We start from the raw sequence: 13322 nt of genomic DNA on the forward strand, positions 1-13322 counted from the left end.
TACAACTCCTTTTTGGGTCAGGACCCCTACAATTACAACACCATGAAATTTCAGATTTAAATAGCTGAAATCATGAAATTCATGATTTTTAAAATCCTTTGACCATGAAATTGATCAAAATGGACGATGAATTTGGTAGGGTGGGAGGGATAGCTCAGTGGTTTGAGCATTGGCCTGCTAAATCCAGGGTTGTGAATTCAATCCTTGAGGGGGCCATTTAGGGATCTGGGGCAAAAATTGGGGATTGATCCTGCTTTGAGCAGGGGGTTGGACTAGATGACCTCCTGAGGTCCCTTCCAACCCTGATATTCTATGATTCTACTTATCAGCACTCAGTGTGACGAATTCCATTTGATTGGGCTCTGGTCATGGACTCTATAAAGATTAGATCATCCAATCAGAGAATAAAGAGGAGCAGTGACAGAAGAAATCTTTGGGGTGTTGCATGTCTCAGAGAGAGTGGAGGGAGCAGGAGAAGTGCAAGATTGGGACATTTTCAGACTTCAAAGGCCTTTTCCCATTTTCTTTTGCACAAGAAAGAGCATTTGGCTCAGATTTAGAAATAGCTGTGGTCCTGCCTGGCTGAGGGCTGTCTAGCAGACTGACATTTCATTTCCTTTTGTCACAATAACACCAAGTGATTGTTGCTTCTTGGCTCCCCCATATCTCCCTGGTGATGGCTGTCCCCATGTCAGCAGCTCTTTGGCCCCCCACTAACACTGTGCCATTGTGGCTGGTGCTACGTGTAGTGATTCCATAGGGAAGTTGTCCCGAGGTACTGTCACCCCGCCACCATTCAGCCTCAGTCTCTGACTGCACAGCAGGCACCTTACTCCATGTTCTGAGGCTGGACCACATGCACCAGGACCCCAGGCAACTTTCCGTTACTCCTACTTCTCCAGCCCCTCACTGAGTGATGATCACTCCATTTGGTTGGCTTTGTCACTCCCTTAGGCTCCCCCTGCTGCCTCCCAACAGCCTCCCGCTCAAAGACATAAACCTGTTAGACATGGGGCAGCTGTGCGAGCTCCCCCCGTGTGAATCACCTCATGCGTTCCTGGATTCCAATATTTGGACTAATGCTCAAGGGAATAAAACACCAGTCACTTAAATATTCTTGGGGAAATGAATACAAACCAGCCCAGCCATGGGACGATTGAGTCATGGGTCAGGTTTTGAGAAGAGCTATCATCACTGTGATAATATCTTTGGATTTTGGTAGCTCCTAGGAGCCTCAGTCATGGACCAGGACCCTGTGGTATTAGGCATTGTACAAATACTTAACAAAAAGCTGGGCCCTGCCCCCAAGAGCTCACTGGGACCAGATCCAGCAGTTCCCATTGTGACACTCACAGCCAGATTTTCACAAGAGAGCAGCACCCAGTGCCCTAGGCTCTTCTGAACATCAAACCATATTGGGGCCAAAATGGCAACTGGGCTCTTCTGCCCATTTAGCCATTAGCCAACCCAATCATGAGTAAACTTTCCTGCCCTCTGCCTGGCTCTCTGTCTGACAAGCCAGGGGACATAATGGGGGATGGTGGTGTGGGCGAAGAACCATGTAGCAACACTTAGTGTGGCTGTTCTGGATGTGGTGTGAATGCTCCTTCTGGTGTAGAGATGGTGTGAGTGCCTCTAGCCCTGTTGCTGGCACATGACGCTGTGTGTATTTCTGTGTTCTAATTTCTAGCTTTCTGCTCACCGCATCATGTCACTTTTTCCCAACTGCCTTTCTTTTCTCTATCTTCCTTTTCCTTCTTCCTGTCCACGTGTCCATCCCTCCCTCTGTCCCCCTTCCCTGCCCCATAGACATGACCGACTTTGAGAACAATAATGGTAACCGTAGCCTGGCAGAACTGAGTCAACGCCCTGACAATCTCTCCACAGTGACCAATGCCTTAGTGGGGATGAGCCCGTCCTCCTCGCTTTCAGCCTTGTCCAGCCGAGCTGCCTCCGTCTCTAGCCTCCATGAACGCATCATGTTTGCTCCAGGCAGTGAAGAGGCCATTGAGAGGCTGAAGGTAAGAGCCTGAGGATGCTGACATCATGCTTTACTGAGATTGGGGAAGATGAAACACACTTGATCTGGCAACAGTTCCATTTTATATTCCCATGGTGGCATTTGAACCTGCGGATAGTGACTGTAACAGCCCAGGCTCTGCGATTATTATTTGTGCGCCTCCTAGATTATCTGCAGCCTCCTGCTTCTTACAAAGTAATGAAATCAAATGAAGACAGCAGGTACTTTGACAAGGATACTTTGTGGAGTCCAGGCCCCCAAGATGACCTTCTAGAGATTTCCCCACAGGTTTAGAAAGCCTCCAGAAGCTCAATTCTTCAAGTGCTTTCACATGCCATTCCAAGTTAGGTGTGTGCACACCTTGAGCATCACTGTTGGAATTTTTTTCCTAGTGGTATCTGTTGGGCCGGCTCTGGTGCCCCGTGATGCTGTGCTCTCATAGTGCCAGTATAAGGGGCCATGCTGAGCCCGCGTTCCTCAGTTCCTTCTTACTGCCCATAACTGCTGTTGGAACTCCCCTCTTTGCCTTGGCAAAGTTTTTCATAGTGGTTTTTTGCTTAGCTTTTATTGTAAATAGTTGTTAGTTAAGTAGTTTAAGTAGTTTTTAGTAAGTCTAGTATGGAAATTGGGACACCTCTCCTTGTCTGGAGAGGTGTTCCTCCTTCTGGGTGCCGGGGCATGCCTTAGTCTCCAGGGTTTACACCTGGCTCCACCTGTGGGAAGCCTATGCCCAACAGCAACCCTCTCTTGAGCTGTCTTAAGTGTTTGGGATTGTGAGAAGGATACAGAAAAGATCGTTGCCAAATTTGTTGTGAGTTTAAGCCCACACACTCAAAAAGTCTGAGCAGCAAGACTGAAAGTCCTCCTGATGGAGGCAGTATTGAGACCCACCTCGGAGCTGGGATCTGACTCGGCATGAGCACATCATCTTCAGAGCGCAGTGCACCTCCCACTGCTAGGGGCTCTCAGCATTGCTCCTCATCACCAGTGCCCAAGAAGAAGCATTGCGGGAATGGTGAGAAGAGCTGTTCTTCCTCACCAAAGTCAAGAGCTGCGGACAGGGATAGGGCGAGACCCGCACCGCACTGCTCCCCCGTTTCTGGCACCGCAGCAGCCACTGACACTGTCGCTCGCGCCAGCACCACAAACCCTCAGGAGGTCATCCAAACCCCTGCTCAAAGCAAGGCTGATCCCCAATTTTTTGCCCCAGATCCCTAAATGGCCCCCTCAAGGATTGAACTCACAACCCTGGGTTTAGCAGGCCAATGCTCAAACCACTGAGCTATCCCTCCCCCACTGCCTTGGTCCCCATGCTCCTTCTCCTCTTCAAAAATCAGACTCTGGTTCTGGCTCCTCACCTCGCCGCCATGGCCAAGGCCACATTCGCCACCGATCAGCATTGTCGGGAGCCATGATGCCCTAGAACACTTGGCCCCTGGGCTCCGGCACTGGTACAGTGGCCTTTTTGGGCGGTTTGGCCTGGGTCAAGGCACCAGCTGTAGGCATTCCAACTCGGTCTACTCTGAGAGTAGGATGCCACTGGTACTGCGTGATGACATACTGCCACCTATCACTGGTATCGATAGTAGGACTGGCCTGAGCACTGCGCTTGGCACCAAATCTGGAGCACATCCCAGTACCAAAGCCAGTACTGAGGCTGGTATTGATCAGCACGAGCAGGCTTCCCAAGGGGAGGATATAGTGGAGGCTATGGCAGTGCATGCCTTCTCTTCATCTTCACCTGATGATAAACTAATGGAGAAGGGGACATCCCTGCTTCAGGATGACCTGAGGGCCCCCCAGGACTCATTAAATCGGGTGGCATCCAATCTGGGCCTGCAGGCAGAAGTTGTCAAGGAGCCTTCTGACAGCTTCTTGGACAATTTGTCAGCAGCGACTTGTGCAAAGGTTGCTCTATTCCTATATGAGGCCATTATGGGACCTATTAAGACGCTCTGACAGAACCCAGCTTCCTTCCCTCCTACTGCCAAGAGGACAGAGTGGAAGTACTTTGTGCTAGCCAAGGGTTGTGAGTTTTTATTTTCTCACCCCGCACCCCCAGATCACTCGTTGTGGCAGCTGCCAAGAAGAGGGACTGTCAGGGCCAGCCAGGGTCCGCACTGAAGATGAAGAAGCCCCTGAAGCTCAACCTACTGGGCAGGAAAGCCAACTCCACTGGGGTGGAGGGTAAGAAGGGCTTCAACTTCGCATAGCGAACCAGCAGGCAGTGCTGGGCCACTATGACTTTAAACGAGTGGGAAGCAACGAACAAGTCCAAAGACAGATTTCTCCATGATAGCCAGCAGGAGTTCTCCACCCTTGTGGAGGAGGGCAAGATGGGAGCCTCTCTGCAGGCAGCCCTGGACTCTGCGGCTACATCTATGGCCATGGCAGTTACCATGCACAGGAGCTCATGGTTACAGGCGCCAGAGTGCCCACAGGAAGTACACCAGACCTTGCAAGACCTGCCTTTTGAGGGGCCCTCGCTTTTTTCAGAGCAAACTGATGCCAGACTGCATACCCTAAAAGATTGTAGGGCAACTCTGAAGTCCCTGGGCCTGCATTCTCCAGCACAACCCAGGAGACCATATAGGCTGCAGCATTATGGGGATTTCTATGCCCAGCTAGCCAGGCATGATCAGCAGAGAAAGAGGAATAAGGGCCACCCACCGTCCTTGCTCTCGGAGTGGTCAGTAAGAAGAAACTGAGGGACGCGGACTTGGCAGAGCTCAGCAGGGCCCCTTGTACCGATGCTGTGAACGTTTGGCACCAGGGGGCACTGGAACCAGCTCAATGGATACCACTAGGGGAAAAAATTTTGACAGCGATGCTCAGGGCACGCACACACCTAACTCAGAATGGACATGTGCAACCCATCTCAAAGAACAACAGTGACAAAAAGGTTAGTAACCATCTTTTTCGAGGCCAAACATTTCAAAAGCAACCCGGGATTTTCAGTGCCCAATTTTGAACACCTTAAAGAGTGAAATTCAAATTTACAGATTTTCAGAGGGAGGGTGCTTAAAGTTGTCTAAAAATCAGGGTTCTCTAAAGCATTGCAACTTAAAATTGAGGCACCCTGTAGCAGGGCGGTGACTCACCAGCATGGCACCTCCTGCTGGTCATCCAGGGAATTAGCTTTTCCAGCCTCTGGAGCACCCTCTGTAGGCCAATGTCCCGCTGGCCCCATGTCCCTCCCAGACCCTGGTACCCCTTTACCTTGGGTGCTGCCCCCAAGCAGTACCCCCACATATCTGGGTCTCCCCTCCCCAGGGAACCCCCAAACCTCTATCCCCACCTCACCTCAGTCTATGGCTACTGCCAGTCAGCATCTAGCCCCCATTCACTGCAGCAGACTGCAGTATACAAGCCATTCATCGTTGGCAAAAGGGGGTTTGGCCTGCAGCCTCTGCAACCCCAGTACCTAGTTTGGCCTTGCACAGAGCCTGCAGTCTGGGGAGTTGCTAGCTGGGAGCTCCTCTCACCTTTCCCCAGCCCTGCTCTGCTCTGTTGCCTGCACCCATGGCTCCCAGGCAGCTAGGTCCTTCTCCCTCAGAAGCTGGAGGGAGAGTGTCTAGCTCCTGGCTCATAGCCCTTTTATCAGGGCCAGCTGAGGTCTGATTGGGGTGTGGCCCAGCAGAGCCATCAGGCTGCAGTTTGGGCCCAGTTCTGCCCAGCTCTGAATGGCATGTCTGAGGGTCATCTGCTTTCCTAACATGTTGTCTTCAAATACTGTGACTGGTGTAAGGGTTTGTTGAAAAACCTCTTACCCTGCCTTTTCCCTGAGGGATGCTTTACATTGAAACCAGCCTGGAACTGGGATTCACATTCTGCAGCCAGGAGACAGAGCTGTCTCATTTGTGTCCATTATACAAGATCATTGTGTGGTGTGACTGAGTAAATGCCACTGTGACTGTGACCTCTGTAGAACAGAGGTTCTGGAGCAAAGCCTAAAAGAGCATTTGTAGTTCTGTTACCAAAGGTGACAGCAGTCACAAAATACTAACATTTAAACTCTGCTTGCCAGGAAACAGAGAAGATCATCGCTGAGCTGAACGAGACCTGGGAAGAAAAGTTGCGGAGGACAGAAGCAATCCGCATGGAGAGGTGAGTGTACAGCAGCGATGTTTGCAGGACTTATTCACTCAGTGCCCAGTTCACTTTATGCCACCTTTGTGCCTCCCCTCTGAGGGGGCTGGCTGGGGTCAGTTCATCTGCCTGTGCTGGTTGTAGCAGCATCAGCAGCCAGGAAGAGCCAGGATAGTAAGAGCATTGGGTCGTGCCCCAGTTTCGTCAATAGCATGGCTGGCACTCCTCCTCTACCAGTGACTCCTGTAGGGGGCTTTGCATAGAGCCAGGTATGCTGACACGACACATGTCTGTGATGTGTTCGGTCAGAGACCCCCCTTGGGACTGTCAGCTGACATGCTGAGATTACCTCTGAGCCCATTTTCCCTGCCAGTTTGGGACTCCAGAACCCTGCCTTGTTAAGCCAGATACGCTAGCTTGCTGCAACACAGACCCAGGTCTGGTCCACACCCCCAAAGCTGCAGGCTTTAACCAAAAACTGCTCAGCAGGTCACCTATCTCCAGCACCCAGACACCCAGTTCCCAATGGGATCCAAACCCCAAATAAATCCATTTTATTCTGTATGAAGCTTATACAGGGTAAACCCATGAATTGTCCACCCTCTATAACACTCATAGAATCATAGAATCATAGCATATTAAGGTTGGAAGGGACCTCAGGAGGTCATCTACTCCGACCCCCTGCTCAAAGCAGGATCAATCCCCAACTAAATCATCCCAGCCAGGGCTTTGTCAAGCCTGACCTTAAAAATATCTAAGGAAGGAGATTCCACCACCTCCCTAGGTAACTCATTCCAGTGTTTCACCACCCTCCTAGTGAAAAAGTTTTTCCTAATATCCAACCTAAACTTCCCCCACTGCAACTTGAGACCATTAGTCCTTGTTCTGTCATCAGCTACCATTGAGAACAGTCTAGATCCATCCTCTTTGGAACCCCCTTTCAGGTAGTTGAAAGCAGCTATCAAATCCCCCCTCATTCTTCTCTTCCACAGACTAAACAATCCCAGTTCCCTCAGCCTCTCCTCATAAGTCATGTGTTCCAGTCCCCTAATCATTTTTGTTGCCCTCCGCTGGACTCTTTCCAGTTTTTCCACATCCTTCTTGTAGTGTGGGGCCCAAAACTGGACACAGTACTCCAGATGAGGCCCCACCAATGTCGAATAGAGGGGAATGATCATGTCCCTCGATCTGCTGGCAATGCCCCTACATATACATCCCAAAATGCCATTGGCCTTCTTGGCAACAAGGGCACACTGTTGACTCATATCCAGCTTCTTGTCCACTGTAACCCCTAGGTCCTTTTCTGCAGAACTGCTGCCGAGCCATTCGGTCCCTAGTCTGTAGCAGTGCATGGGATTCTTCCGTCCTAAGTGCAGTACTTTGCACTTGTCCTTGTTGAACCTCATCAGATTTCTTTTGGCCCAATCGTCTAATTTGTCTAGGTCCCTCTGTATCCTATCCCTACCCTCCAGCGTATGTACCTCTCCTCTCAGTTTAGTGTCATCTGCAAACTTGCTGAGGGTGCAATCCACACCATCCTCCAGATCATTAATGAAGATATTGAACAAAACCGGCCCGAGGACTGACCCTTGGGGCACTCCACTTGATACCGGCTGCCAACTAGACATGGAGCTATTGATCACTACTCATTGAGCCCGACAATCTAGCCAACTTTCTATCCACCTTAGAGTCCATTCATCCAGCCCATACTTCTTTAACTTTCTGGCCAGAATACTGTGGGAGACCGTGTCAAAAGCTTTGCTAAAGTCAAGGAACAACTCGTCCACCGCTTTCCCCTCATCCACAGAGCCAGTTATCTCGTCATAGAAGGCAATTAGATTAGTCAGGCATGACTTGCCCTTGGTGAATCCATGCTGACTGTTCCTGATCACTTTCCTCGCCTCTAAGTGCTTCAGAATTGATTCCTTGATGACCTGCTCCATGATTTTTCCAGGGACTGAGGTGAAGCTGACTGGCCTATAGTTCCCAGAATCCTCCTTCTTCCCTTTTTTAAAGAGATAGAGAGATATGCACAGCTGTTTGCTCCCACAGGTATTAATCACTTACTCTGGCTTAATTAATAAGCAAAAGTTTTCACCTAAGATGTCTGCTGAAACTAACAAGGACTGTACCGGGGAAAGGATTGGACCCAGACTAGGAAGCAGTCTAGTCTGTGAAAGAAGCTTATTGGAACATCTCTGAGGGTGAGATTTTACCTGTAATCAATAAAATCAATTAAGTATAAAAAGTAGGATTTAAGTGATTTCAAGAAATGATAAAACAAAGTAAGTCTCCAAGCAAAATAAAGCAAAAACACGCAAGTCTAAGCCTAATACATTAAGAGACTGATTATGGGGAAAATCTCACCCTCAGAGATGTTCCAATAAGCTTCTTTCACAGACTAGACTCCTTCCTAGTCTGGGCCCAATCCTTTCCCTGGTACAGTCCTTGTTAGTTTCTGTAGACATCTTAGGTGAAAACTAGGGTTTTTTTTCATGACTGGCAGCCCCTTTTGTTCTGTTCGCCCCCTTTTATAACTTTGGCACAAGGCGGGAATATTTTGTCTCTCTGGGTCCCCACCCCTCCTTCTAAATGGAAAAGCACCAGGTTTAAGATGGATTCCAGTATCAGGTGACATGTTCACATGTCCTGTGAGACCCTTGCCTCCATTCTTCCAGGGCGGGCCCACATGCACTCAGGAAGGTTTGCAAGTAAACATACCACTTACAACCAATTGTCCTAGTCAATGGGAGCCATCAAGCTTCCAAACCACCATTAATGGCCCACACTTTGCATAATTACAGTAGGACCTCAGAGTTATACTTCATATTCCTAGTTTCAGATACCAGAATGATACATTCATACAAATAGGATGAACACACTCAGTAGATTATAAGCTTTGTAATTATATCTTACAAGAGATCTTTTGCATAAAGCATATTCCAGTTACATTATATTCACACTAATAAGCATATTTCCATAAAACATTATGGAGTGCATTGTCACAATGCCCATAGCCCCTTTTCCGGAGGCAGTCAGAGGTGAGGGGACAGGTGCATTTTAGAAATGAATGAGATGAGAGAAAGAGAAGATAATGTCTCCGTACAACCATTTCAATACAGTGATCAGCCCTCCAAAAGGAAGAGGTGGATGGTCTTGTTGGTAAGGCACCAAATCATAGAATCATAGAATCATAGAATATAAGGGTTGGAAGGGACCCCAGAAGGTCATCTAGTCCAACCCCCTGCTCAAAGCAGGACCAATTCCCAGTTAAATCATCCCAGCCAGGGCTTTGTCAAGCCTGACCTTAAAAACCTCTAAGGAAGGAGATTCTACCACCTCCCTAGGTAACGCATTCCAGTGTTTCACCACCCTCATAGTGAAAAAGTTTTTCCTAATATCCAATCTAAACCTCCCCCACTGCAGCTTGAGACCATTACTCCTCGTTCTGTCATCTGATACCATTGAGAACAGTCTAGAGCCATCCTCTTTGGAACCCCCTTTCAGGTAGTTGAAAACAGCTATCAAATCCCCCCTCATTCTTCTCTTCTGCAGGCTAAACAATCCCAGCTCCCTCAGCCTCTCCTCATAACTCATGTGTTCCAGACCCCTAATCATTTTTGTTGCCCTTCGCTGGACTCTCTCCAATTTATCCACATCCTTCTTGAAGTGTGGGGCCCAAAACTGGACACAGTACTCCAGATGAGGCCTCACCAATGTTGAACAGAGGGGAACGATCACGTCCCTCGATCTGCTCGCTATGCCCCTACTTATACATCCCAAAATGCCATTGGCCTTCTTGGCAACAAGGGCACACTGCTGACTCATATCCAGCTTCTCGTCCACTGTCACCCCTAGGTCCTTTTCCGCAGAACTGCTGCCTAGCCATTCGGTCCCTAGTCTGTAGCTGTGCATTGGGTTCTTCCGTCCTAAGTGCAGGACCCTGCACTTATCCTTATTGAACCTCATCAGATTTCTTTTGGCCCAATCCTCCAATTTGTCTAGGTCCTTCTGTATCCTATCCCTCCCCTCCAGCATATCTACCACTCCTCCCAGTTTAGTATCATCCGCAAATTTGCTGAGAGTGCAATCCACACCATCCTCCAGATCATTTATGAAGATATTGAACAAAACCGGCCCCAGGACCGACCCTTGGGGCACTCCACTTGATACCGGCTGCCAACTAGACATGGAGCCATTGATCACTACCCGTTGAGCCCGACAATCTAGCCAGCTTTCTACCCACCTTGTAGTGCATTCATCCAGCCCATACTTCCTTAACTTGCTGACAAGAATACTGTGGGAGACCGTGTCAAAAGCTTTGCTAAAGTCAAGAAACAATACATCCACTGCTTTCCCTTCATCCACAGAACCAGTAATCTCATCATAGAAGGCGATTAGATTAGTCAGGCATGACCTTCCCTTGGTGAATCCATCAGTCTACAAGCTTTCTTCATGACCTCCTATAAAACATTTAATCTCTCTCTGCCTTGATTTCCCTCATCTGTAACACGGAGCTAATAGTACTATCCTGCTTCACAGCTGAGTCTTACTTCATTAACATTTATAAGACACTTTGAGATCCTCAAATAGCTGGCACTAGCTAAATATTATAAATGGAATGTCTGCCTTAATTTAGAGGGCTTCAAGGAAATGGAATTACTGAAATCATTAATATTCTTTATTGATGTAATTGTTTAATTGAACTCTCATGATGGGGGTCATTTTCCTAAGCACTGTACAAATATCTAACAAAGCCCATAGCTAGTCTGTGTAAACATATGTTCCTCTCATGGTTACCCTCCTCCATCTTTGCCCTCCTCCTTCCACTTGATTCGCCTTGTTTCCAATTGAACTGTGAGCGCTTTGAGGCAGGGTCTGTGTCTGTGCAGCCCTTAGCACAGTGGGATCCTGATCTCAGTTGGTTTCTCTAGGGGCTGCTCTGATGCAAAAAACTAACAACACAGGTTGTTTTGACAGACTTTTGCTTTTGCTGTTGCTCAGGGAAGCTTTGCTGGCAGAAATGGGCGTGGCCATGAGAGAAGATGGAGGCACGCTGGGTGTTTTCTCTCCAAAAAAGGTAGGTGGGATTTCTTTAATCTCTTCCATCAGACCAATCAGATCCTTCTAAAAATATACCTACTGCCCGGCAGCAGCACTTGGAAAATACCTCCCTGCTAAATTCCTATTAGTCCAACTCATTTCTGATTAGCACCGAGACATGTGAACTGACCCGTCTAGCTCAGTGGGTATTGACTTTGAAACATAAAAATGATGCTTTAAACATCAACCCTGTTCACTGTTTCACTGCTGATTGTTTTAATAGAAACATCCAGCTAATTTTCCCTTCCCTTTCCCAGATTGTGTTATAGTTCTTTTGGCATCCAGCCATTAAGGCCATGAGACAGTGTGCCTCAGTTTCCCCATTCACACACAGCAAACCAGGTTTTTTATGGTTTCTCTGCTGTGATAAGCTTTAAATCCGTTTACAGGTATTAATTGAAAAGTAGCATTATCATAAGGTTTAACATCCGTGTCAAAATTCTTATCCCCAAAACTTAACATTAATACCAAAATTTTTATCTCAGATGTGCGTTTCTAAGTGTCTTTATGATAGTACGTCCTCTGTTCAGATAGTGTAGTTTGAGGTTAGTTTGTTCATTACCCATAGTGTCCTTTGACTCTGTCCCATGTAATCAGTCACTGGCTTTTCCTTCCCTCCAGTGTTCCCCTCTGTGTGGGCTCTTAATTTAATCATGTTTCTGGAATTTTGGTGCCTAGGGTCTGGCAAGATAGGTGTTCAGGGGGATCCTGCACATTGGCTGGCCCTTTGGGGAGCCGTCTCCCAACCCCAGGACTGTAGATATGCAGAAAATCCAGCTCCCCTTTTGGGGTTACCCTCTGTTTCTCCCCTCCCTGCAGCACTGAGTCCCTCCCTGCCCCCTAGAGGGCTTTGATCTGTGCTCTCTGGGCTAGGTGTGTTTACCCTTTGATCAGATTCACTTTTTCCCAGCAGCTTTCCCATAACTGCTCTCTGTCTCATCAGCCTGGGGGAAAACACCTCCTTCTCTGTCAGTTGGATCATTCGCATTCTGGCAAACTACCACCTGGCAATTTTCTGGTCCCAACTCCTCTGTTATCACACACATTGGAGCTGCATCTTGATTTAGAGACACAGTTACTTTCCAAAAACTTATCAGAAATAGCATCCTGAAAAACTGGGATCTGGATTGGGGTACCTTCCACCACCCCTTTCTGTGAGACGTCAGCTGTGTAACTGCTCCCCTCCAGGAGGTCAGTTACACAGTTGCTTCTCAAAACCTGGGTCACAGGTGGAGTGACTGGGTGCACAGATGCTGACCCAGCCATCCTCCTAATGTCCTGGGCATCCTGCCCCAAGTGACTAGTGAAGAGACATTTCTGTACCCCCACTATTCCTTTCCCAGTTTTCTCCTCTGGGCCCCCTCCTAAGACACATTTCTCTGTGCCCCTAGGAAGGGTTCTATCTCTTGTTCAGCTGCAGAACTCTGCCAGCTAACAACTGGGACAGTTTCCTTAATCCCTGACAACACCTCTCCTGCCCCTGTGCTTGAGGGCATGTTGCCTTCTGCTGGAAAGGAGCTAGGCTCAGCCCCTCCCATACTTGGAAGCACACTGCCTCCCATACTTGGAAGTCACAGGATTCCTCACCAACCTCGGTGGTTTCTTGGATTCCCTGCCCCTTCTCTGGGCTCTCCTCTGGGACACATTTCTCTATGCTCCCTAGAGCGGGTTTGTCTCTGGTTCAGCTGCGACCTGCTGGCAGCTAGCAACTTGGACAGCTCTCTCCATGGCAGGCATTATACTCCCATCCCTTCCTGATGTGGTGTTGCCTCCAGCTGCGGTGCAGGAGTTGGTCTCAACCACCCTCCCACCTGGAAGGATGTGGCTTCTCCCTGCTGCAGAAGAATCAAGGAGACTCTCTCCCATTCTCTCAGCAGTTCCTGAGACCTTACCCTTTCCTTCGGGGATCTCAGCATAAAACTCCCTCCTGCGGCAGGCAAATACTTTAACCTGAGCTACACGGAAAAAATCATTACCAAGGAGCAGGTTGACTAGGAGGTGTTCTATTACCCCCACAGTCAAAACACTTTCCAAACCTTCCCAAACCACATGGTAATCAAGGAATATGCTTTCGTCCACCCCCACAATCTCTGCCATTTGGCCAGGTAGC

The 13322-nt window shown here is 48.5% G+C and overlaps 1 protein-coding gene across 21 annotated transcripts in view; it reads left to right on the top strand.

Annotated features, from left to right (window-relative positions):
* Nucleotides 1-13322, top strand: part of KIF1A (kinesin family member 1A) — a 225343-nt gene that overhangs the window by 101186 nt on the left and 110835 nt on the right. For 12 of the 21 annotated variants that reach the window (XM_048863028.2, XM_048863027.2, XM_048863031.2 and 9 more), the window contains 3 exons: nucleotides 1810-2021; nucleotides 6048-6127; nucleotides 11114-11189. In XM_048863028.2, coding sequence (XP_048718985.1) covers nucleotides 1810-2021; nucleotides 6048-6127; nucleotides 11114-11189 — 368 coding nt within the window. The remainder of the gene's footprint in view (nucleotides 1-1809; nucleotides 2022-6047; nucleotides 6128-11113; nucleotides 11190-13322) is intronic. The other 9 variants (XM_048863034.2, XM_048863037.2, XM_048863038.2 and 6 more) reach the window with 1 other exon arrangement.

This window comes from Caretta caretta, chromosome 9, assembly GCF_965140235.1.
Source record: "Caretta caretta isolate rCarCar2 chromosome 9, rCarCar1.hap1, whole genome shotgun sequence".
NCBI classification, from domain to species: Eukaryota; Metazoa; Chordata; order Testudines; family Cheloniidae; genus Caretta; species Caretta caretta.